At 41.9% G+C, this 25,273-nt stretch overlaps 1 protein-coding gene across 1 annotated transcript; it reads left to right on the plus strand.

Moving 5' to 3' along the window:
• On the plus strand, positions 1–25,273 carry pak6 (p21 (RAC1) activated kinase 6). The gene is made up of 9 exons (XM_089004542.1): positions 1–445; positions 13,886–14,135; positions 15,716–16,375; positions 17,632–18,162; positions 20,257–20,390; positions 21,372–21,498; positions 21,575–21,700; positions 21,792–21,926; positions 23,155–25,273. The coding sequence occupies exons 2-9, from the start codon at positions 13,932–13,934 to the stop codon at positions 23,320–23,322; spliced, it is 2,085 nt and encodes a 694-aa protein (XP_088860668.1). The 5' UTR covers positions 1–445; positions 13,886–13,931; the 3' UTR covers positions 23,323–25,273.

Genomic DNA, 25,273 nt, shown 5'->3' on the forward strand with positions numbered 1-25,273 from the left:
TGAGTGTGTATGTGTGTGAGAGAGAGGGCGATTTAAAGAGGTAGAGGGGGTAGGGATGGAAGGACCCAAATGGGGCCGTGGTATTCTCTCCCGGCGGATGCTCTACATGGTCTCCCCTGGTCGCCGGGAGCCGACCCCGGCGAACGGACCCGCAGCGGCACTCAGCAACCACGCAGCCAGGGGATGATTCATCCCCGACAAAGAGCCTGAGATGGCAGTGTGCGCTTGTGCCCGGAGGGTGGAACGCATCAGGCTTTCCCAGGCAAGAGTCAGCCTGCAGCGCTGGCTGGTTTGAGAGTCAGTTTTCTCATGTCCTCGTGTGAGTGCGTGTGTGCGTGTGTCTGAGCGGGTGTCACACGCGGTGTATGCTGGCGTGTATGCGCTCCTCTCTTGCTTTTGAATCCTTCCTGGAGGAGAGTGGCTACCCTCGTCACTGGACAGCAAGGTAAGAGTCTCTTGCTAACAATGATTTATTGCTCTGCTTTTTGTTGATATTTGGGGTGAATTAATTGAAAGGAAACAAATTTATAGCATTAATGAATGCTAGTGTACGTTTTGGTGGGAGGAGAAGGCTGTGAGAATGCGGAGTAGCCAGGACATGTTGATGTGGAGGGGGAGGCGAATGAACCGCGAGATGGTTCTCATCTATGACAGGCTGCATATTCTTCACTGTTTCCTTCGAGAAGATATCACGTCGACTTTGCGATCCATTGTCCACCTCACAAGAGGGTTCTCAGAGTCTTTCAGGTCAATCCTTTTAATATGCGTCGCTCTTGACAAATATTGGATGTGCGGTCCCATTGTGTCGTGATCGTGTGCGAATGATCAGCATACGAGTAATCTAGAGATGCACTATTTGGGTCAAGATATTCATATAGTATCTATAGGAACTGAGAATGCGAGAAGAAGAAAAAAATCATAATACTCCCACTCTGTTGGGATGACTTGTCTGGAGGAGGATTTGTTTTTTCAGATGAAGTCACACATTGGATGAGTGGACCTTCCTCATAACGTCTGTTCTTGTGCATCCCACAAGATGTCGATGACGTTTAGGTCAAACCTCTCAGAGTGCTATATTAAAATTAATCTCACATCTATCATATATATATATATACAGTAAAGTCTCGTTATATCGATATTCTCGGGAGTCGGAAAAAATATCGATATAACCGGACTATCGATGCTTCCGATCCTGCGGCATGTAAATTTTCTCCTTGCGTTCATAGAAATAGTATCGTAATAAGCAGTACTATCGATAAAACCGATATCGATATAATGAGACTTTACTATATATATATATATATATATATATATATATATATATATATATATATATATATATATATATATATATATATATATATATATATATATATACGCACACACACACATATACATACATCTACACATACATATGCACATACACATACTAATAATTCGTTTCATTTATAAGCGCCTTTCAAAACTGTCAAGGTCACTTTACAGTCACAGGATAAGTTTTTCAGTGGGTGAGCAGCGGCAGCGTTCACTCAACCCGGAAAAACTCAAATAGATAGAAAACTAGCGAGTCAGCCAAAGCTAGCTAATAGATAGCTATCTAGCCTTCCATCCATGTGAGCTATTCAGCTAGCTAATATATACATATACATCCATACGATGCATGTAGATTCTACCTTCAACTATTTCTCGACACCATTGGCCATCGTTCAACTTTTTTGCCTGATAGAAAAAACATGCTGTTATGCCAATGAATGCATATTCATTGATTTTGAAATCGACAAACACCGACATGCGCGTTTCTCTTTCACTCCAGACGATATGGCAGCCTCATCACCATTTTTTACCATAACACACAATGCAAAAACACAAAACGGATGCAATACGTGCGCCCAGAAGGCACAGAGAGGACGTATTCCTGTTCTCGCACATGGGGTTGACAGAACATACGCGTAGGTGACGTTGTGTGCCCGCGCACGCTTGCTCTCATGAACGCTTGCGTTATTGTTATATCATTCGTCAGCCCTCGGAGGGAAACGTGTGCATTAGCAGCTTAACGTAACCGGCAGCCACGAGACATCAAGCACTCAAGGATTAAAAAAAACAACAGTCCAAATTAGGACAGCGTGCAATGAGTCTCCTGACTGGGTTGAAAAGGCGCCCTTGACGGGTTACTGTGGCTTGGTGTGCATGGATACCGTTAAAAACAAAATAAAATGAACAAGCTGAGAATATTCAATTAAAGGACAACCGACACCATTTTTTTGTTTCCTAAAGGACATCAGAAAAACGTTTTATAGCATCTAAAATACCCAAAACACGCAGGCTGATATTTTTAGTCAAATGCAAAACACCAATAAAATGACTTGGTGTCCCAAAACTACTTTAAAATGACCTCGTAAATGGAGAGTTTCAGAAGGTCCCGCCTCCTTGTTCGTGATGTCACGCCACGACATCTTGCCTTGCTCTAGAATCAAAACAATGGCTTCAGATTCAGAGAAGATGTTTTCTTGTTCCTCATCCAGTTATGAATATGATTCAAATACTTCTGAAGAGGAAATCATAAATGTTTGCAATCGATTAAAGAAGTCCTTCCTGTATCATTTTGAGGCGTCTGGACTCCAATGTAGCGTCCCAGAAAATGCACAAGATGGCGCACAAGCTCCTTTGGAGATGGGCTGGTTTGTCTGCTAGGAATTTGTGTCAACTACTGTCAAATAGTAGTCTTGGTGCAACACACAACGATTCACCATCGCGTTAGTGATGTGTTTTCCTTCTAATTTCGCCATCAACACGGATCAACACGATGTTTTCAGACCAAACAAAGTACCCAAAATGCATTGTGTGTCACTTTCGCCGTCAGGGGCGTTCCTGACGTGATGTCAGGAATCGTCACCAACTCGAAAACAAGACTTCCTGAATATTCCACGTGAGTCTTAAAACATAAAATATAGCTATATGCGGTGGAATCTTTGTAAAATACGCTCAGTAGAAGTCATTTGAAGTGATTTTACAAATTATGGACACAACTTGTCCGGAGGCATCTGTTGTCCTTTAAAGCTTTCCTGAGCGTGTGCAACATTAGACTTGAGAGTGCGAATCGGTACTGGTATCATTCGGTCTATTGGTTTGCGTAAAATAACCCAGTGGGCACCTGTTTCATGAAGTATAATCTGCATTTTTTAAAATAGTACAAACTGCATAATCACGAACTCATTTTCTTCTAATCTAATTTAATGTAATCTAATCAAATTCCTCAATGTAAGTGGTACCTCTCAGGAATAACTGAGACAATATGCAAAGGATCAAGCAGACTGGTTCAAGTGAGTACAGAGCAGGAGCTACATTGATTTTAATGGGATGCTGTACCACAGGGTTGTGCAAAATTGCAGAGAGGCCCTAGACAGTTTTTATAGGCGCTTATGAAATATAATGAAAACAAAAAAATACATTCAGAGAGTTAATTGCTAGGGGGAAGAAGCTGTTTAAATGTCTGCTGGATTTGGTGCGCATGGATCGGTAACCTGAGGGGAGTTGCTGGAAAAGGTGGTGGGCAGGGTGCGGAGGGTCCAGTAGGATTTTTCTACGCTCTTGTCTTGATTTTTGCAAAGTGCAAGAGTGAATGATTTTTTTTCCCGCTGTCCTAACTGTCCGTTGAAGTCGGACGTTGAAGTTTGTCCAATTTTGTGGCGGCCTCGAACCAAACCGTGATGGAAAAACACAGGGTTGATTCACTGACTACCGTCTAGAATTGTCGTAGCATCTCCTGTGGCAGGTCGTGCTTCTTTAGCAGCCTCAGGAAGTACAAACACTTTTGCGATTTCTACTTCCACCCATTCTAGTGTTAAGCTTTTTGGCCCATTGAGGCCACCATACTACAGTGATACTTCAGCTTACAAACTTAATTGGTTCCCAGAAAGTGTATGTAAGGCAAAACGTTTGCCTGCCAATAATTCATTGAGAAATGAGAATAATCCGTTCCCAGGTTCCAATAAAACATAAATTTCTACTAAATAAGCCTTACAACTACACAAAATATTCCTTATTTTATGTATAATAAATGTGCTATTGGATTGTAATTAAAGAAATAAACTGTACAGTATAATAAAGTCGTTTTATTTACCTTTATGATGGTCGTTGATGTAGTTGCTTCTTGATGATATCCGAGTGAAGTTGACGTGCTTTCTCTGCGATAATACCCTCACTTACAATGTCCCATGCTCGCATCTTTCTCTTCGGCTTAACACGAGCCTGCGGTGGGGTCTTTTTCGGTCCCATAATAGAAAAAGTACTCCACTCGATAGCAAACAACATCTGCACTCAAAGGGGGGTGGAAAACTCGGCCGCCAGCCACCGTGGCGCTGCGTGGTTTGGTTCATCCGCTGTAAACGAGTTAGTATGCCAAGATTATATTCATGCGAATTTAATGTTCGTAAGGTGAAAAGTTCACGAGCTAAAGCATTTGTAAGCTGAGGTATCACCGTACTTTCAACAATGCCACGTCCCGATTGTTTCTATCATCGTACGTCACTCAGCGGCGATGTTATTCACCTGTATGCCGTCCTTTCACCACCTTAGGGTTGCTGGCAATGCAACGTTTACATCCTCAATGTTGACCACAATTGGTAGATCAGATGAAGTCCTCATTAATGTCTAGGCTTCTCGCTTAAAGGGCAGAATGAATCTGCACTGTTTTGTCTTATTTTGTCATCAAGCATAATTGGAACGATATGTCCAGTGACACAATGATGCATAAAGCCACTTGATGCAATTGTCCTCAAATTCCCTTCTCAGTAAAGGCTCGCTTGCTGAACAGAACGAAAAAAAAGAGGGTTACATTATTGCGCACGTTGGAGGGTCGTGCCGTGTAATTGAATGAGATAGAAAAGTGTGGCATGTGGGTGATTTGTAAAGACACAGACTGCTCCATTCTTTCAACATGTTGAATATTTCTCCTGTATGTGTGCTCTCTCCATCCTGTTCCCTCTGTGCTTGCTCATCCCTTCTCCTCCTTCAGCTGTCACATCTGAATGTCCACATTTTTCTTTTCCTCTCGTTTTATCATTGTAACTGTTCCTTTTCCCTTCTGTCAATACCAACACAGCACATAATGTCTTAATTCTGCCTCTCAGCAATACATTTTGGACAAGTGCTTCTAATTGTATGAGAAGAGATTCCACTATTTTGTCCTGGAATAAATTTCTCAATGAAAAAAAATCTGTGAGTCAAGACGCGTTTTCCATGTAAATGCCCTAATTCGTTCCAAACCACCCCAGAAGTCAAACATAAATATGTCACAAATACATGTTACAATTAGATTATTTCACAATAAACAAGAGCTGTGCATAAATGTATTAAAATTTATAGAGTGAAGAAAAAATGATTGGCACTTAACTTTTTACTCAGCCCTCACCGTTTTTCTTCACCCTCTTTAGCTCATGGTCTCTCTCAGATATGGTTTTTGCCAGGGGTTTTGTAAAGAACTGATCAATGGACGTTTGATTTTGTCAGCTTTTAACAATCCTTTGAAAACGTCCAAAGCATCCGTCAGCATAGTGAGCGATTGCCTGACTGGTGAACACTTTTTCTGGGCGATTCATATTTACAGAAAATTATTGGGATGCCTCATGGCTCTAGGGGTGCAGGACAAGGCCGCTGCATAGACACAAATCTAACAACCTACCTACGGTATCTATCTACCTACCTACCTACCCACCTACCTACCTACCTATGGTATCTCCCTACCTATGGTATCTACCTACCTACAGTATCTACCTACCTACCTACGGTATCTACCTACCTACCTACCTACAGTATCTAGCTACCTACCTACCTACGGTATCTAGCTACCTACCTACGGCATCCATCTACCGACCCACGGTATCCATCTACCGACCTACGGTATCCATTTCCCGACCTACGGTATCCATCTACCTACCTACGGTATCCATCTACCTTCCTACGGTATCCATCTACCTACCTATGGTATCCATCTCCCTACCTACGGTATCCATCTCCTTACCTACGGTATCCATCTCCCTACCCACGGTATCCATCTACTGACCTACGGTATCTATATATCCATCTATTTATCCATATATGCATATATCCATCCATTCATTCACATAGACACATATGGTTAGAAGCCCCTCTTAGCCAATGGGATGCCAGATGCTCGGTAAGAGCAAATGTCAGAACAGGTAATATTTTCCAATTTGAGGCATTTTGTAACTTGAACATTTCGTATGAAATAATGTTTACAACTAGAGCTACCACTGTATGTCTTTTCTTATATTTTCATATTTCTACTATTTATTCATTGCCAAATGCACTGTGGGTTTGGAGTCACGTTGCACTGCTGTGACTAATGTGACATTAAAAAACACAGACACACACCAATATATGTCAGCACGAATGAGCTCGGAGAGAATGTGGGTCATTCCATCTTGAGACTGCAATGTCAATAATGAAATGTGTCTATGGCTGACTCTGCTTCAAATGATCCGGCTTGACAATTTATTACAACCATTTGCGTCCTGTCTGAAACGCAGTTCCTTTCAGTACTTCAGAATGTATCAACTGGATATTGAACAAAGTCCATATATGTCACTTCACACGCCCTTGAGGTGTGCGCAATAAGAATGGAGTTTTATCACAAGCACGCATTAACTTATTCACTGCGAGACTTGTAAAAATGTGTCCACTCCAATGCCAGTGTTTTTGTCATTGTTACTTGAATTGCAGGACCAACACAATATTGAGTTTTAGGACTACATAAACATTCAATGCAGCGTAAGAAACCTTAGACTCTCTTCTGTCATCAGAAAAAAAGAGTACATTCCTAAATTAGATGGGTCTGGAGTTATATGAGTTAGAAATGAGGGCCTATGTGCAAAATGCAATGCAATACATACATATTGGTTTATATTATGCTTTAACAACAGCTGAAGCTGGAACAAAGCGCAAACATAGAAACAAGGGAAATGCTTCCCCCATGTGGAAGGGAACAAACATTGCCAGAGGCCATGGCCAGCACATTATCGGCACCCACACAAGAATAAAACAAAACCCGAACAAATTCAGGAATGGCGCACTACGTCGCATTTTCAATTCTCGAATACATTTGTGAATGGCAGTGAATGAGTTAATCATGCGATAAGGAAAGAATCTGCTTCAATCTCCAGATGAATCCTTTTTTTGTTAGGAATGTCATGCAAAGTTTTTTAGTGACATCCTTTCCTAAAACACCACGGGGCTTTCAGCCGCGCTTGCACAATGTGACGACTTCTCAGAGGCAGCAGCTTGCGTGCCATTCCCAACGATTCCTCATCTTTTAAGCACTTTGTTGTGCGTGACGTATCAGCGCCACGAGGATGAAATATGCATGTGTTATTCCGTGTCATTGAATGTGGTGTGTTACATCACTGGCCGCCATCTATTGACAATCCCTTCCGTGACTACAGAGGTGACTTTAAAAGATAAAACGTCAAGCGTCAATTTCAATAATAAACGCTGCCATTGTGCTGTCTGGTCACGTCCAGTCTTTGCGTTGCTCTCAGATGCTATCAGTTTGATCTGATTTGTGGGAGTCTTTTGGTGGTGATGACCGCCTCCCCTCACACCCATTCACCCTCTACTTTCCCCTCATGAAGGAGAGTCTCATTCCAATCAAAAGGGCAAAAATGTTCATCATAGCTGATGTTGTTGATATCGGAGCAAAATGTAACTTGTTGCCGCAATGCATAGCCTAAATAAATAAATAGAGAGAGAGAGAGAGAGAGAGAGAGAGAGAGAGAGAGATAGATAGATAGATAGATAGATAGATAGATAGATAGATAGATAGATAGATAGATAGATAGATAGATGTGCACGTTTCACCATGATGTCCCTGATCCACTGGTGAAAAGGATGCTTTGATCCTCTCTGTCTGTCTGTCTGACTGTCTGGGTCTTTGTTTTGTCATATTTGTTTTTTGTTCTTTTGACTTCAAGATGGCGCCATGAAAGTGGCTGCCTTTACAGCAGCTCCTGCATTTAGTTTTTCTAATTCTTTTCCTTCGCTCTTCCTTTCATCACTTTGCTGCTGTGAAATGTAATTTTTTCCAGTGTGAGACTAATAAAGGTTAATCTAATCTATGTATATCTGCATTATCTTTCGACTTGACATGCATTGACAAGCACCAAAAAGAGGATGATCTCATCTCCACCAGTTCCCACCGTCACCTCACTAGTTGACACGAATGGCACGCAAAATAAAGAGAATGATTCCTAAATTAGAGCAGGGAAGGATTGCACGTGCGCCATATTAATCCTGCCGCGCCATCACCTGTGTGCACGCTAGCCACATTCATGCCATGTGCAAAAACGAGAGCGATAGAAATCAGGGCAAATAGTAAGTGGGGGAGGGGGGAATCGTTCAGCACAACTCGTAGTGCCAGCATTGGGAAAATCCAATAGGGCTTTGATCCCCCCTCCCATGCATCCAACTACTGCTTGCGGTGGTGATTTTCGAACACGACAGGATGGAAAACAGGCCTTCTCCTGTTGTACGGAGGAAACATTTGGGCCTTCATTTCCACTTTGTTGTTTATTTGCGCAGTTACGCGTTTGAACATTTCACAATTTTTCATGCTTCATTTTCAGTTTGTTCTCTCAGGCTATTCAAGACCACTCCCGAACACATCCCCCTCCCACATACTTAACCACGCATGTTATTCTTCTGCAGCTGCACTGATGGAAATACCCAATGAAGCACAATTCCAGCATGACCTCATCCACCCAAGGCAGTAGCAGTCTGAGTTTTGCCTCAACGTTTTGATAGATTCAAGATAAGCCACTGAGACATAAGGTCAAGTCCCAACAGTTTTGGGGCGGCGACACAAGTTTGCATTGCGCATATGGAGGACTCAAAATAAACAGTTCGTTGTTATCAAGACTCCATAAGCTTGCCGCGGTCAACTAGGTCAATGATAGCTAGGTGAAATTGAAACTTGTAGGTCGATAATTGGCTGCTACGTTTGAAATATTGTTTTTCCTCCATAGCCACGAATCAACAAAGTGTGTAAATGTGTACGTGGTGGGCCGTCAGGGCCTGCAAGGCCTTTTCTGCTGGCCTAAAAATATTTGAATCACAGACTAATGTTAATTGTATTTTGTACATGAATTCGTATTAAATACAGTAAAGTCTCGTTATATCGATATTCAAGGGAGTCCGAAAAAATATCGATATAACCGGGACTATCGATATATCCGACCCTGTTTGCATGTAATTTTCTCCGTGCGCGCATAGAAATAGTATCGATATAACCGGGACTATCGATATATCCGATATCGATATAACGAGACTTTACTGTAATTCCAAATGGTCTTTCAGCTTCCTTTCATTGCGTTTCCCATGTCGTGTTGCGTCCAGATTAGTGTTTTTGTATTTAAGCATTTAGACGATCACATTCCAGCCAGCGTCTGTTACCAGGGTCAGAAATCTACCTGGACACCTTCACAACCAGATCTGCAGGCCCTGGAGCATAAAAAGCTATGTCCATGAAACTGTTGCTTCAACCCAATGCCTGCTTGCAGGCGCGGGAAATGTCAGAGTTTTTGCAAAATATGATTGGCTAGTCACATGAATGGCTCGTCACTAGTCAATCATAGCATCACTAGCCGCTAGTGATAAGCCCATACTGGCCAGATCTAGCACACTGTATCCGTAGCGAACTGCATAAGCAAATATATTGTTGTGTTGATTTAATCGCGGTTTTGTCAACCAACAATGGCTGAAGGAGAAGAAATTGATTTGGTTGCAGATATACTGTTGAAGCCATTTTCAAGATGGACTTTTCAAGAATAGATGGACATCATTAAATAAGATTGTACAGCTCCGAAGCTAGCAAAAATAGCAAATAATATTGCAATTTTATGACGTTATCATAAATCTACACACTCATAGTAAAAATTCAAATGACAGTATTTCTCAAGTATCCTCAAGTCATAAGTTATTTCCTGGCCAAGGCCACCTTCTACTGGACGTGTAGTAAATCACACCGCACTCACAGCTGTGGAGTGATTCCGACATAAGCACTACTGAAGGCCTAGGAGTGACATGCATGTCACTGTGTTTGTGTGTGTGTTTCTCTTCGCTTGGAATATCATAGCGGTTCATTTGTATTCCCTATTGGGAGAGGACTGTGGTCCGGAATCAATCATGAATAGAAGGATGTATTTCACACTTTTATGTCTAGTGGTAAAGTACTCAACAATGCAGTTGTCCCTATTTGTGTTTCTATCATCCGGCTATTGCTGACATAGTGGGATTGTAACCGTTAGCATTTCACCCATGAGTAAATATTGATCGATCTGCTTGTAAAAAAGAAGGGATACATGGGCATTATCTGTCAATATTGGCTCAGGCAGTGTCAACATCTGCATGTTGAGAAGCAGATAGAACAACTGTAAAGGCCATCGCAATCTTGTGTTTTGTGGCTTCTTTTTTCAGGGCGGTGGTTAAAAATCTTTCTCAAAAAAAAAAAAAAAAAAAAAAAAAAAAAAAAAAAAAAAGGAAAGCTCACGTGACCAAAATTGGAATTGGATCAAAATTGGACAAAAAAGAAAATCTCACTTCTAATTGCATGACGTTCATGTAAAATTTTGGTGTGCATCTTGAGGCTACTTTTTGCTTTTTATTATGCTTTTTGGAGAGCATTCTTGTGACTGCAAGGAAAATAATACATACCAGCCAGCGTTTTTGTCATTTTCACTCAAATTGAAGGACCCACAGAATATTGAGTTTTACGACTACATAAACATTCAATGCAGCGTTTGAAACCTTAGTCTCTCTTCCTCCATCAGAAAAAAGAAAGTTAATTCCTAAGTTATATGGGTCTGGAGTTATCTGAGTTTGAAATGGGGGCGGCTATACAAAATACAAAACAATATGATACATAGTGATTTATATAGCGCTGTAACCAACAGCTGAAGCTGCAACAACGCGCTAACACAGACAAAAGGCAAATGCTGCCCCCTCGTGGAAGGAAAAAAACATTACCCGAGGTCTGACCAGCGCTTTATCGGCATCCCCACAAGAAAGACCAAAACCCGAACAAATTCGGATTTGGCGCTCCATGTCAAATTTTTCAATTCCCGAATAAATTTGGGAATGGCAGCGAATAAGTTAATATAATATATATAGTTAATAATGTATAATAATACATTTCATTTATAAGCGCCTTTCAAAGCTCTCAAGGTCACTTCAAGGATTTCACAGTTTTTCCGTGGGTGAGTAGCTGCAGCCACACGCGCCAGCGTTCACTCAACCCGGAAAAACTCATAGAAAGAAAGGTAGCTAGCAAGCTAATAGGTAGCTAATAGGTAGCCAGCTATCTAGATAGATAGCTAATAGATAGCCAGCTGGATCTTGCGTTTTAATGAGTTTCAAAGTTAAAAGTGTAATATGTGATCAGAATACTTGAGCTTTATATATTTGGTGCTCTATCACATTTTATCCTCAATCCTCACAAATAGAATTACAATCGAGGTTGGAAATGTAGCTCAGCCATTTGATTGGTATTGAAGTGATGGAGAGAAGCCTTTGCTGGCTCATGTGCTCCCCCACTGCCATTTACCATCCCTGCGTCGGAACCTCTTGACAGCTTTTGCACCATAATGTCCCTGTCATCGTCCTTCGTCGCACCGTATTGTGTACATAGGAAGTGCAAACACCTATGCGGTACACTTATGCATCACTTAGCATATTAGCCTCGTGACTAAATCATCCTGGTAGGGTGACACTTCCCTTCATGCTGAGTTTCCCAACCCCCAACTAACCCTTCATCCTGCTATAATCCCCCATCACCACCACTACCCCCACAAGCAGGCCCGATTTGATATGACCAGTGAGTCATGTTTTACTCGGCGAGCGACGTCACAACGGGCGCCGCTGAAGCCGATTAAAAGCATGCTGGGCCGAGGGTGGAGGTGGAAAGAGGTGAGGCGGCCCGACGTGATTGCCTGCCGAGTACCGAGTGGAGGACGACGGCGCAAAACTCATTTCCTCAACTGCCACTCCTCTCAAAGTGCATGATGGGAGATTAGATCTTCAGCTCGGGGCGCCTGGTTGGCCTTTGATAGGGCGCTCTCCATTCACCGTGAGATGAAATGGTTGAAAACTGAAATAATCATAAAATGAAATTAAAAACGGGAGTACGGTACACAGTAAGCCCATGGTGAGGTGCTAACTAAACACATGGTTGTGCAGACACGCCCTACTTACGAACATTTGAGTTACGAACAACGGTACCTACAAACATTTTTGTCGTAACATATGTAGTATTCTCTTCAGTTGGACGTGTACATATCTTTATATCGCATAGATTTTATTAAATATTTATTTTTCATTATAAACAAACCTTAAACATACTTATATAAACCTTAAACATACTTATATAAACCTTAAACATATATTCCAATCAAAATAGAGCACTGAAGCAACTTATGAACAAATTCACCTTACGAATGTATCTCGTTCGTAAATTGGGGAGCGTCTGTATATTCAAGGATTAAATGTGGTCGTGGACACATGCGCCATTATTTTAAAAAAAGGGACTATAATGGGTTTATGAAGGATATCCTGCTATAGAATGTGTGTGTGTGAGTGTGTGTGTGCGTGTGTGCGCGCGCGAGTGTGGCTTGTTTGTGTGTCCTTTCAATGCTAACGCACTGAAAGCCTGCGGGCGCATGCCAGCCCAGCGACACGCTCATCAGCAAAAGGGCACAGAGAATGAATAAGCTTTAATTGAGCACACATCCTTCATGACACATCTGCTTCCAAATGCAGACATTCTCTTTAGACCCTCTCTTCAGAAAAAAAACTAAACTAGCCCCGACATTGTCGCAAAGCTGCAGAAGCCGACCAGGCAGTAGACGCTCATGCTTACACTTATACGCCATAATTAGAGTGATTTGAACCCATTCGGGGACGGCGATTACTACAGTGGACAAACTTATCAACTTACTGCTTGTTACTGGTCCGTAAAAAGGGTTAATGTAGTTTTGGGCAGTGGCGGGCCCTTCATGTCACTCGTAGGCCTTCAGTAGTGCTATGTATGAATCAATCAGCTATGAGTGTGGTGTAATATTACTACACGTCCACTAGAGGGTTCATATTTTGACTATGAGTGTGTGGATTCATGATAACCTCATAAAATTGCAATATTATTTGATATTTGTGCTAGCTTCGAAGCTGTCCAACCATTTTTAATGATGTCCATCGAGTCTTAAAAAGTTTGTCATGGAAATGGCTTTAACAGTATATCTGCAACCAAATGCATTTCTTCTCCTTCTTCAGTCATTGTGGGTTGACCAAAGCGCTATTAAATCAACACCCCAAAAATTATTTACTTATGCAGCTCGCTACAGATACAGTGTGCTAGCTTTGGCCAGTATGCTCTTATCACTAGCGGCTAATGATACTATGATTGGCTAGTGACTAGCCATTCATATGATTAATCAATCATTGTTTGCGAAAACTCCGACGTTCCTCCAAGAAGGCCTTGGGTTGCCAACTCAAAATCTGATTGGTTAAAGCAACACTTTCATCGACATTGATTTTGAAGCTCCAGTGCCTGCAGAACTGATTGTGAAGGGGTAGTTTTCTGACCCAGATAACTGGTAATTATTGGCTCATGTACACCAATGCTCCAAATTTCAATGGAAATGAAATCGGTTTGGTATTTTTTTTTACCCACAGTAGTCAAATTGACCACTATAAATAAAAGAATTCAACACAGTTAGATTTGATCAAATGAAGCCTTTACCTTTAAGATCTTGCTGTACTGTAAATGGAAGTGATTCACTCGTTGATTTCATAAGTGACAACTGACAACGTGTCTCAACAGGGATTTTTTTTAACACCAGCAAGCTGCCTCCCTCGTGGACGTGACGATGTTTCGAAAGAAGAAAAAGAAGAGGCCCGAGATATCTGCGCCCAAGAACTTTGAGCACCGTGTCCACACCTCATTCGATGTCAAGCGTGGCTGCTTTATTGACCTGCCCACACAATGGCAAAGCCTGATAGAGAACCTGCGCAGGCCCAGGCCCATGGTGGACCCTTCCAGGATTACGGAAGTGGAGCTGAGGCCCAAGAAGGTACGCAACCCCCTTCCGTTTAATTTTTTTTTTTGCCCCCTTGTCTGTTGGGTCACGACCTTGCTGTGTCCAGTGACTGTAAACCGTGAAAGGGCCAATGCAATTCATTGCTCCATATGGACAATTAATAACAGTTTATGTGTCACCTAGCACATGTTAAGCACCAATCATTAACTCATTTACTACCATTCCCATATTTATTCAGGAATTGAAAAGTGTGACGTCGAGCGCCATTCGCTAATTTGTTCCGTTTTTGTTTTATCTTGCAGGGGTGCCGATAAAGCACTGGTCTTCTGGCAAATATTTTTTCCCTTCCACGAGGGGGCAGCATTTGTCTTTTGGCCATGTTAGCGCTTTGCTACAGCTTGAACTGTTGTTGAAGCGCTGCATAAACCAATTTGTATTTCATTATATTTTGGACAGCCGCCTCCATTTCAAGCTGATATAACTCCAGACCCATATAATTTAGGAATTAACATTTTTTTTCTTAAGACAGAAGAGAGTCTCAGTATTCTAACGCGGTATTGAATGCTTATGTAGTCCTAAAACTTAATATTGTGTGGGTCATGCAATTTCAGTGAAAATGACAAAAACCCTGGCACCGGAGTGCACGCATTTTCGCATATAGTCTGGCAGTGAATGAGTTGGGTGTAAAAAGACATGAACCACTGGAAAATATAAAATCAACAAATATCATCTTGACAACACAGCTTTGACCGCTTACTTCACTGAATGTCTTTTCCTACGTCTTCCTTTGCCACATTCTACTTTCTCTTCACTTTTTGTGAAGTCGTTCCATCTTTCAGACAAAGTTTCCCAAAAGCTACAAACGGGGAAAACACGGCAAGTCTTTTCAAGTCAAACACGCTCTTAGTCTGGTTGCTCTCAACTACCCACAGTTGCGTCTGCCATCTTGTATCCACGACTTGCAGTCCATATTCAGTACAGATGTCCCAATACTTTATTTCCGCTATCTGGTTATACCATTCCAAGTATCCTTTGTCTGCCAGCATTTTACACCCTGCCGTGACCGCGCTGTCCTGGGGGCTTCTTTGCACTTGCGTTGCCATCATTATTGCCTTTGTGCTGTGCTTCTGCTTCTATTCTACTCCGCCTCTCTTCTGAAATGTAATTCCTGGCAAGGCGATTAGCTCATTTTTCCTGGAGGTGCTAGGTAAATTGTCATTCGATCTCCTTCCCACGTGGTGAGCGCACAGTCTGATCCACAAAAGAGGCTTTTGCATGACTCTACCCACAAAGTGATGAATCAGATACCACACGGTTAGTGTTAGCTCGTCTCATTCCTTCTTGACGCAGGATCAGGTCCTTTGCCTCAACATGCCTTTTGCTTTCCAAACAACATCAAAGCCTTCTTCCTGCGTAAACGGAATGTGGACCATTTGGTCACCTGCTATCTTTTTAAGAGCATTGTCAAAAACCAGCAAGGGATTTTCAAAGTTTCGACAACCATGTCCATGACAGATTTCTGAGTTTAAATTTAACTTGTGATTATATAACCCTGATTATTATTTTCAGTGGCTAACCTCTCCTCTTCTCAAATGTCGTTTTTGTTCTTTCAGACCATTGTGCGTGGAAGCATGATCGGTCATGGAGACTACATCACAGCCATGATCAACGATATGAGTCGGCTTTCTGTGACCAGCTCCAATTCTTTACGGAAGAGCAGTCCCTCAGCCAGGAAGCGGGCCCAGTCTTTAGGAAGGCTGGGAGAGGTAAACGAAGGAGATCCCTACCAATACGAAGGTTTGATTCAAGATGACGAAGACGAAGAGGACCCTGGTCAGGATCATTGGAGGGCCAAAGCAAAAAACATCCACAGTGAATCCAACACTCCCTACTTAGGCATGAAAAAGAGCATCACTTTGCAGCCCAATGGGATTTTACCAAAAGCCACATCCACCTATGAGGTTGGCGGCGGCCCGCTGGAGGGACCGTCTCAGGCAGGTCAGAAGCAGAAAGTTCCAATGCCGAGTCATGGGAATTATACAGGCGGTGATACGGGCAGCCCTCAGGAAAGAGTCTTATGGAAGAGAGACTTTCAGCTGCCCAGAGGATTGCCACCAAATCAAATGCCAGTTGCGTGTTTTTATAGCCCGACTATGAGTCTGCAGCAGCAGCAAGATCAGGGTGTCATCACTACCGAGCTCCGGCCCAGTGTACCGATGTACATGCACCCGCAGACCAGCCCGGGGAGGCCTTTCTCCTCCTATGACTTGAAAGTAAGCCTGATATTGCAGGACGTTATATACTGTATTTTCCGGTGTATAAGGCGCACCCAAAAGACTTGATTTTCTTCAAAAGATGACCCTGCGCCTTATACGCAGGTGCGCCTTATATGTGAAGTAATATTGAGCCATAACAGGTCTCACAACTACTGGCAGCAGCCACTGACTCCGTTTCCCCTTGTAGAATAAGTTGTGTGTAACCCCAGCCTATATTGTCGTACCTTATAAGTTGGTGTACCATATATTTGGAAAACTTATCTATTCATACATAGGTTTGAAAATGCATAATTCATCGCGGGTGCACCTTATACTCTTGTGCGCTTTATACACCGGAAAATACGGTACACCTATTACATATTACACATTATTTACAAACCTCGCGACATAGTACAGAGGAACAGACGATGCCCAACATCTTAACTCAGAGTTGAAAGGCCACATTAACTTCATTTTATTTTTATTTTTTTTGCAGCTGTTAAAAATACATTTATATATTGATTGAACGGATACATTCAATACAAGATAGTATCAGAGATAATAAGGATCCAGGTTATTTTATCTGGTAGAACCACTCAAAATAAAATTTTGTAAATCACACAAGCACTTTTTTCAGTGTATGCTCATAATTTAAAGCATTGTCATCAGAGCATTGTCATCAAATGGTGAGTATAGTTTTTACTTTTTTGAATGTTGCTGTGCCAATTACGATTTTGTAATCGGCACACACACACGTGTGTACTGTTGCTTGTTCTGTAGCCACAAAGGGACATAAGTCTTCTTGTGCCGGTCCCAAGCCCGGATAAATACAGAGGGTTGTGTCAGGAAGGGCATCCGACGTAAAAGCTTGGCCAAAACAAACATGCAGATCAAACCTCTAAAGATGGAGGACACTGATTTGCTGTGGCGACCCCTTGAAGGGAAAGCCGAAAGAAAAAGATTTACATGCATCAATTTTGCCGCTTTCACTCAAACAACACTGTTGTCTGTGGATTTGCTTCCCATTAACTGTGTTTACCGTTCAGTGGAAATACAATACATATTGATTTATATCGCGCTTTAACATACATTTTAAGAGAAAGGTACTGTAGGTCAATACTGAAAGATTATCTGCTGGGCACGATCCCTGGAGAGGTATTTGGTTTGATTGCAAATAACCCAGCATGGTTCATATAGAGTAAAGAGCGACACAGAGCGACGGAGAGGGACCCGATTCCCATTTCACATCACTTACTTTGTCTACTCCTATGCAGACAGATTCAGCAGTGAGGTACCACTCTGGCTTCCTGCCCACCGCCACCAGCAGTCCTTTAGCGAGTGGTGTCAGACCTCAGCGGACTGTGCGATCCTCAGCGAGCTACACTTTAGGGCTGTCCCCCAATATAGGTCTAAGGCCTAATGGACCAGAGCCGTTTCTGAGGCACTCTGGATGCCCCAATGCTCCTTACCCCCGACAGGACAGCCCATCACAACCTCGACCCTCCCCTACAGGCTCTCTTGCCACAAGTCCACCCGGTACATGTTCACCCGCCTTCAGACCCCCTCATATTTCGCCCCGACCGCCACCAGACCCCCCAAAGGTGACCCACGAACAGTTCAAGGCCGCCCTTCAGATGGTGGTGGATAAAGGTGATCCAAGGTCATACCTGGAGAACTTTGTGAAGATCGGGGAGGGTTCAACTGGAGTGGTGTGTATAGCCACGGAGAAGCACAGTGGTCGGCAAGTGGCGGTGAAGATGATGGACCTGCGTAGACAGCAGAGGAGGGAGTTGCTCTTCAACGAGGTACCATGTACACACTCGCGCATTGATTGGATTGCATTCAAATGTTTTAGAATCGATCAAACAACTTTTGGATTACGAACTACAAATTGCAGCCTGATATTTTACAACTTATTAAACATATTCACATTGAGACTCATCTGCCATTTGAAATTATACTATATTTTAAGGCAGTAGTCCCCAACTTTTTATGCCCTATGGACAGGTTTAATGTCAGACAATATTTTCAGGGACCAGCCTTTAAGGTGTGACAGATAAATAACATACAACAAAACGTCTGTGTAAGCCCTCAGTCGTACAGGAGTGGTCCATCGATGAGAAGGTTTATTCAGCAGTCATCTGTACTTTTTTCAAAAAGTACAGATGACTGCTGAATAAACCTTCTCATCAACGTACAACAAAATAAAATAATATGACCCGCATGAAAAAAATTTTTATAAGATAATAATAATAAACACAGGTGATGACACAAGGAACAAGGAACGTCCTGTCTTGACACAAGACCCCCATGGTTGCTTTAGTCACGTTTAAACGTGCCTTTAAAATATATACAGAATATAATACACACAAAGAAGCACACCGGAAATACAAAGTGCATGAAAAATATGACTCATAATCGCCCCATATAATTCAGAGTAAACTCTCCCATTATGACATATCCATATTTTAAAACTGACTCCTAATACTGGTGATGGAAAAATGAAGAATCATAAAACAATGAGGCTTTCCATCCAAATGGTTTGCTTTTTGGCCAATGCATCATGAGGCCTCATTTGTTGCACTGCGTGGAACATAATGTGGAAAATAAATGTCATGACAGAGAGTGATTAAGATGCCCCCATGGATTTGATGGGGTAAAAATGTATGGAAGAGGATTATGGCCAACAAAGAAATCATAATGAAGATGGCAGGATTCTCGCTTTTATGTCAGAATTTAGACCTTAAAGTGAGAATCCTCACTTGAGTTACAATTTTGAGTCAGGATTCTGAGAATAAAGTTAGACTTCTGAGATAAAACTGAAAGTCGTGCTAACATTATTTTCTTTGCTAGCCCTAATCATTTTGCGTAAAAATGGCAGTTGTGATGCGAATGAATGCGTGTGTTACTTTAAAGAAAAATTGCTTTACTATACATTGACACACAAACAAGGAACAAGACACACCTTTCTTTCATTTTTGTTGGGGGAAAAGTGTTCTGTTCATACCAGAGTTCTTTAGAACAAAGTTTACACGCCACCTTTTAAAATATATCAGCAAGTACAGTAGAAGACATTTAAAACGAGGGATACACTGTGTTGTCACAGTACCGGTAGTTTACATTATATATGAACACTGGTTAATGTAATTTGTACCTGTTTTGGAGAGATCTGCTCTAAATCTAAGATAGGGGATGTTCTCTTCTTTTTCGTTGTGAACCGCGCGTCCAATACAGAACAAATCCGATTGAAGATGCGAGTTGTTAGTGCCAAATGAGCTCATTGACGCCCAGGTGCACCATTTTATTTTAAATCTCCGAGCGGTGATGACATACAAATACAGTCTCGCGTAGCCCCGTGCGTTCGAGGCTTTTGGGTCGGGCACATCACTAATGATGTCTAATAAATGTCGCCTTTTTTGCTTGAAAGTCACTGACTCCGCCACCATCTCCTGGCAGGGCATTTTACTCTTTCCTTTTTTCCTCTCTCATTATGCTAGTTCCTGGATTTCATTCATCTTTAACCTATCCCGTGACCGGGAAGCGTGCCTTGATCTGCGTCAGTGACACTTTGCAGACGGATGTAAAAGTGAATCGGGTGTTATTTCAAAATAAAATATATTGCAGACTGCGAAATAAATCAAACAATGTATCTGAGTTCTTTATTTTTTCTGTGTGGCCCGGTGCCAAATGACCCACAGACCAATGTTTAATCATCGCCCATCATTTTCTAGTTAGAAAACTGGAGGATCAAGTAATTCAAACCTTCTAATTAGATTATGCCCTGAGGGAACATGTTGATCATTAAGTGTCTCTTTTTAAAATTGATTTATACATACTGTTTTTTTCTGATGTTGTGAGCAAACTACGTATATTACACTCTTGTTCATTGTGATCCAAAGGTGGTGATCATGAGAGACTATCAGCACAGAAATGTCGTAGAGATGTATAAATCGGCACTTGTAGAGGAAGAACTGTGGGTGATCATGGAGTATCTGCAAGGGGGAGCGCTCACCAACATTGTGGCTGAAACCAGGTCAGTAAAATCGAGGATGTTAAATACATATTCTACCACATGGAGGCAGTGTGTCATCAACTAACGGTGCTTTTGGCTCCACAAAGACATGGGAAGATTGTCATTCAAGTCTCCTTGCACACCCTGCATGGAAACAAACAATCAGATGGATGAGGACATATAGACACTGACATAGTAGTTACATTCCATACACCCGAGATAAGATAACATCCTAGTTTGACATCCTTAATTGTATTTCGGGCAGTATTTGTTCTTAGGTGTATTAGTGTAACAGTATACAGACGCTCCCCTGCTTACGAACATTCGCGTTCAGAACAGTGGTATATACGAACATTTTTGTAGTAACATATGTAGTATTCTCTCCAGCTGTACATGTACATATCTTTATTGAGCATATATTTTATGAAATGTTTATTTTTCAGTAAAAACCAATACAGATTACTTATACAAGCCTTACACATACATCTTAAGCCTTACATATAAATCTTAAAAATATAAGTCTTAAATATACATTCCATTCAAAATATAGCACTGAAGCAACTTACGAACAAATTCACCTTACGAACGACTGTTCGGAACGTATCTCGTTCGTAAGTTGGGGAGTGTCTGTACAGTGTATTTAACACCAATAACGTTGCATTATTCGGCCAATACTATGCATGCGGGAGTAATACAGCTCCTCTCAGTGATGGGGCAGTATTTGTTCTTGGGTGTTTTAGTGTCACAGTATTGAGACGTTCCTCTACTTATGAACATTTGCGTTACGAACAGCGGTACATACAAACATTTTTGTAGTAACGTAGTATTCTCTCCCGTTGTACATGTACACATCTTTATAGAGCATATATTTTATTAAATGTTTATTTTTCAGTACAAATCAATACATATTACTGATACAAGCCTTACATATCTCCACACTTATCTAAACCTTAAAAACACTTTCTCTCCCTTCTCTCCATTTGTCTGTTCTGTATATTCTAGGCTTAGTGAAGAGCAGATTGCCACAGTGTGTGAAGCTGTTCTGCAAGCCCTGGCCTACCTCCACTCGCAGGGAGTCATTCACAGAGACATCAAGAGTGACTCAATACTACTCACATTAGATGGAAGAGTATGTCATCTCATTGCTCTCTCGTGTCTCGTTTCGGCTTCTTTATGAGTGTTCCCACTTTCCCCTTCCTCTTTAGGTCAAACTATCAGACTTTGGCTTCTGTGCTCAAATCAGTAAGGACATCCCCAAGAGGAAGTCTCTGGTGGGGACTCCTTATTGGATGGCTCCAGAAGTCATTTCGAAATCACCATATGGCACTGAGGTGAGGAAGTGCAGTACTCATGCCAAAACACACGTCTGTCGCATAGTCATCATTGACAAAATGTGCTCATTTTGTGTCTATGTTGCACCAGGTGGATGTCTGGTCCATGGGTGTCATGGTGGTGGAGATGGTGGATGGAGAACCACCATATTTTAGTGAAACCCCCGTGGCAGCTATGAAGAGACTGAGAGATGAGCCAGCTCCGACCGTGCGAAATGTCAGTCAGGTATGCAGGTTGATATCGCGATGAACTCTGGTATGCATTGATTAAGCTATCATTCAATGAAAACAATGGGACATTTCTTCAGAAGGTGAAACTGATGATCAATATCATGTCAGAGACTCTGGATTAGAAAAAAGTACTGTATTTTCTGCACTATAAGGCATTCCTAAAAGAAAATGTTTTTTTCAAAAGCGGACCATGCGCCTCATAATCCGGTGTGCCTTATGTATGGAAAAGGTTTTACAATATGTCATTCATTGAAGGTGCCCTTTATAATACGGTGCACCTTGTCTGGAAAAGGTTTTTAAATATAGCATTCATTGAAGGTGCGCCTTATATTGCAGAAAATACAGGATGTGGAAAGACCAAAAAAAATCACTTTTATTTCTCGGGTTCTGGTACCTTGCCACTGATTTGTAGTTCTAGAGCACGGGTATCAAACTCATTTTTTGCCGCGGGCCACATTGTAGTTACGGTTTCCTCTCGGGGGACGTTATGAATTTGGGGAAGCCATTAGAATGTTTAATCCCCTCCACATGTTACACAAAGAGTGATAACAAATTAATAAAGAACTACTTTTCAAATTTGAAGTTTACATTTCACAGCAGCAAAAACAAAATACAGGAGTTGCTGTAAAGGCAGCCATTCCCGTGGCGACATATTGAAGTCAAAAAAATAAAAATAAATAATAATTTGACACAACACAAAAGACACAGTCACTCAATCTTAAGCACTTTCTCCCCCCTCTTTGTTGCATGAAGCAATTCTAGATGAAAGAGGAGCAGATCAAAGCCTCCTTTTCACCAGTGGATCAGGGACGTCATGGTGGAAATGTGCACATCTGCTAGCTAAGTTTTGAAAGCAGACACAAAGCCGTAGCATCCATTGACGAATAATATATAGAAAAGAGATTGTCTCACGTCTCCTGTCCCACGTAAATCCGCTTCAATTCTAAGCTGCGACAGTTCCACATACTCACCGGCGCTCTTCGCTGATGCTCCTTTCTTCAGCCAGCATCTTGGAATATCACAAGTTTGATTTTTTCTTGATTTCCTGGCGGGCCAGATTTGGCCCCCAGGCCTTGACTTTGACACCTGTGCTCTAAAGGTAACAAAACCCCAGCCAACCTATCCTCAACATGTCCAGTTGTTAAATTCGACCTTGAAAATCCAACATTTGTCAACGCAATCACAGAAACCAAAAATGTGCTGTCCGTCACCCTCTGATCTAGGTGTCCCCAGTTCTTAAGGACTTTCTGGACCGTATGCTGACTCGAGACCCCCTGGAGCGGGCTAGTGCTACCGACCTGCTGGAGCACCCTTTCCTGCTGCACAGCGGTTCACCTCAGTGCCTGGTCCCCCTGGTGGAGCAGTACCGCAAGCGCATGTCCCGCTGCTGATGACCCTCCGGTGTTCCGAACCCTTACTTCAGTTCAAACAAGTCCTCTTGTAAGGACCAAAGCGCATCGCTTCCAATCCCTCACCCAACCTAAACCAACGGGCCGCATCGACGCAGATCAAGACAGCATGTTGCCACGTGAGCGATAAAGCCTGAGGAAAGACGAGTTAGTTGGGTCACAAGACACCGTGTTGTCTTTTGGGTATGTCAGAAGCACTTTAGGAGTGAGTTCAAGGCAGCACGCAATCACTCGTCTAATGACTCAGTCGAATTCTGTGGGCTTCAAGACACACAAGATGGTGCATATCAAATGGATATTCCACGTAGCGACTATGTTAGATGCGACTGCAAAAGATACACTTTTATATTTTTATAACGGGCATCGTTTGAGGCAGAGTAAAGCCGTTTTACAACCGCTTTGGATCTTACCTCTGCACAGTCACACGGTTGTCCACAGCAAATAATGACCGGAGACTCTTTTGCAAGGCCAAAACGGAGACACACCTGGCCTGAAGTGTATGCTTGAATATGTACCAAACGAGGACGTGAAGGGCATCCTCTGTTATTAGCATAACAAGTGGGACGATGAAAGTCATGCTGCTATTGTGGACTCACTGGAAAATCTCTTCTATGACACACGTCTACTTTAGTTGCCACAGGTGTTTTGTGGGTTGTTTTGTGATATGAAGTGACAATATAGGTTTCCATTGCTAACTACGGAAGCTAAATACAGTGATAACTCGGTATACGAACCCTTTGGCTGGTGAACTTTTCGGTTTACGAACGTTAAATTTATGAAAATTTTACCTTGGCATATGATCTATTTTTCCTGATACACACGGAGCTGCCACAATGAGTGATGTTTCGTTCGCGAACGAGCCCATTCTCCAAACAAGAAAACGGCTGCCAACATTTTTTTTTGTCCTCTATTCCCCGCCTCCAGTCTTCGGTTAAAGCCACGTGATTGGTCAAGAACGCAGCAGTGAAGGGAGGTGGTTTAGACATTAAAGAGACAGGCAGACGACAGAGAGAGTGACAAAATGGATAGAAAACAGTGAAATTATGATTTGTTTCAACTTTGATAGTTAAAAGGCAGAGTGTAGACAGCAAGGTTAAAATTCCCATCAATCAGAGTCCACAAATAACCCGCACTAGCCATCAATTCAATATGAAATGAAAAGCCAAGCAAGGGAACCAGCTATTAATGATGTTTCAAGTGTGTCTGCTTGCATCTGTTGCTGTTGCAAGATCACAACTTCCAAGATGTACAACCCAGAGCTCCTTGAGACACTTTATGCAAAAAGCTATCCATTCCATCAAGCCATCAACGACCATCACAAAGGTAAATAAAACGACTTTATTCTACAGTACAGTTTATTTCTTTAATTATAATACTATAGCACATTTATTATACATAAAATAAGGTATATTTTGTGTCGTTTTTAAGGCTTAGAAAATTAGAAAGTAGAAAATTATATTTTATGGGGACCTGGGAACGGATTATTCTCATTTTAATGGTTTCCTGTGGGAAATTAATTCTTGGGATACACACTTTTCACCTTACACATTCTATCTGGGAACCAATTAAGTTCGTAAGCCAGGTATCACTGTATGACCAGATTCAGCTCATCATGTACATAAAATACTGCTAGGTCCTTATGACTGTTTATTTACCACGACGAAAATACAGTCAAGTAATTTTACTTGCGTGACAGAAATGTGAGTGTATAGCGTACGGGTGAGGGCATCTCAGTGTGTCGTTCCTTAAGATGTTTGATTTTTGTAGTAGAAGCACACACGCTTGGCATGTGATGCTTGCGAGACGTCCACCTGCTGAGAAACATTTTGCACATAACACCAGTCTTTGACTCATGAACTTCTATGTGTTGCGGACCCGTTGATGAAACAGAGAATTATGCTCGATTTCCGTTTTGTACAAACCTAAATAAATG

Source organism: Hippocampus bargibanti, linkage group LG09, assembly GCF_051943395.1.
Source record: "Hippocampus bargibanti isolate YZ-2025 linkage group LG09, ASM5194339v1, whole genome shotgun sequence".
NCBI classification, from domain to species: domain Eukaryota; kingdom Metazoa; phylum Chordata; class Actinopteri; order Syngnathiformes; family Syngnathidae; genus Hippocampus; species Hippocampus bargibanti.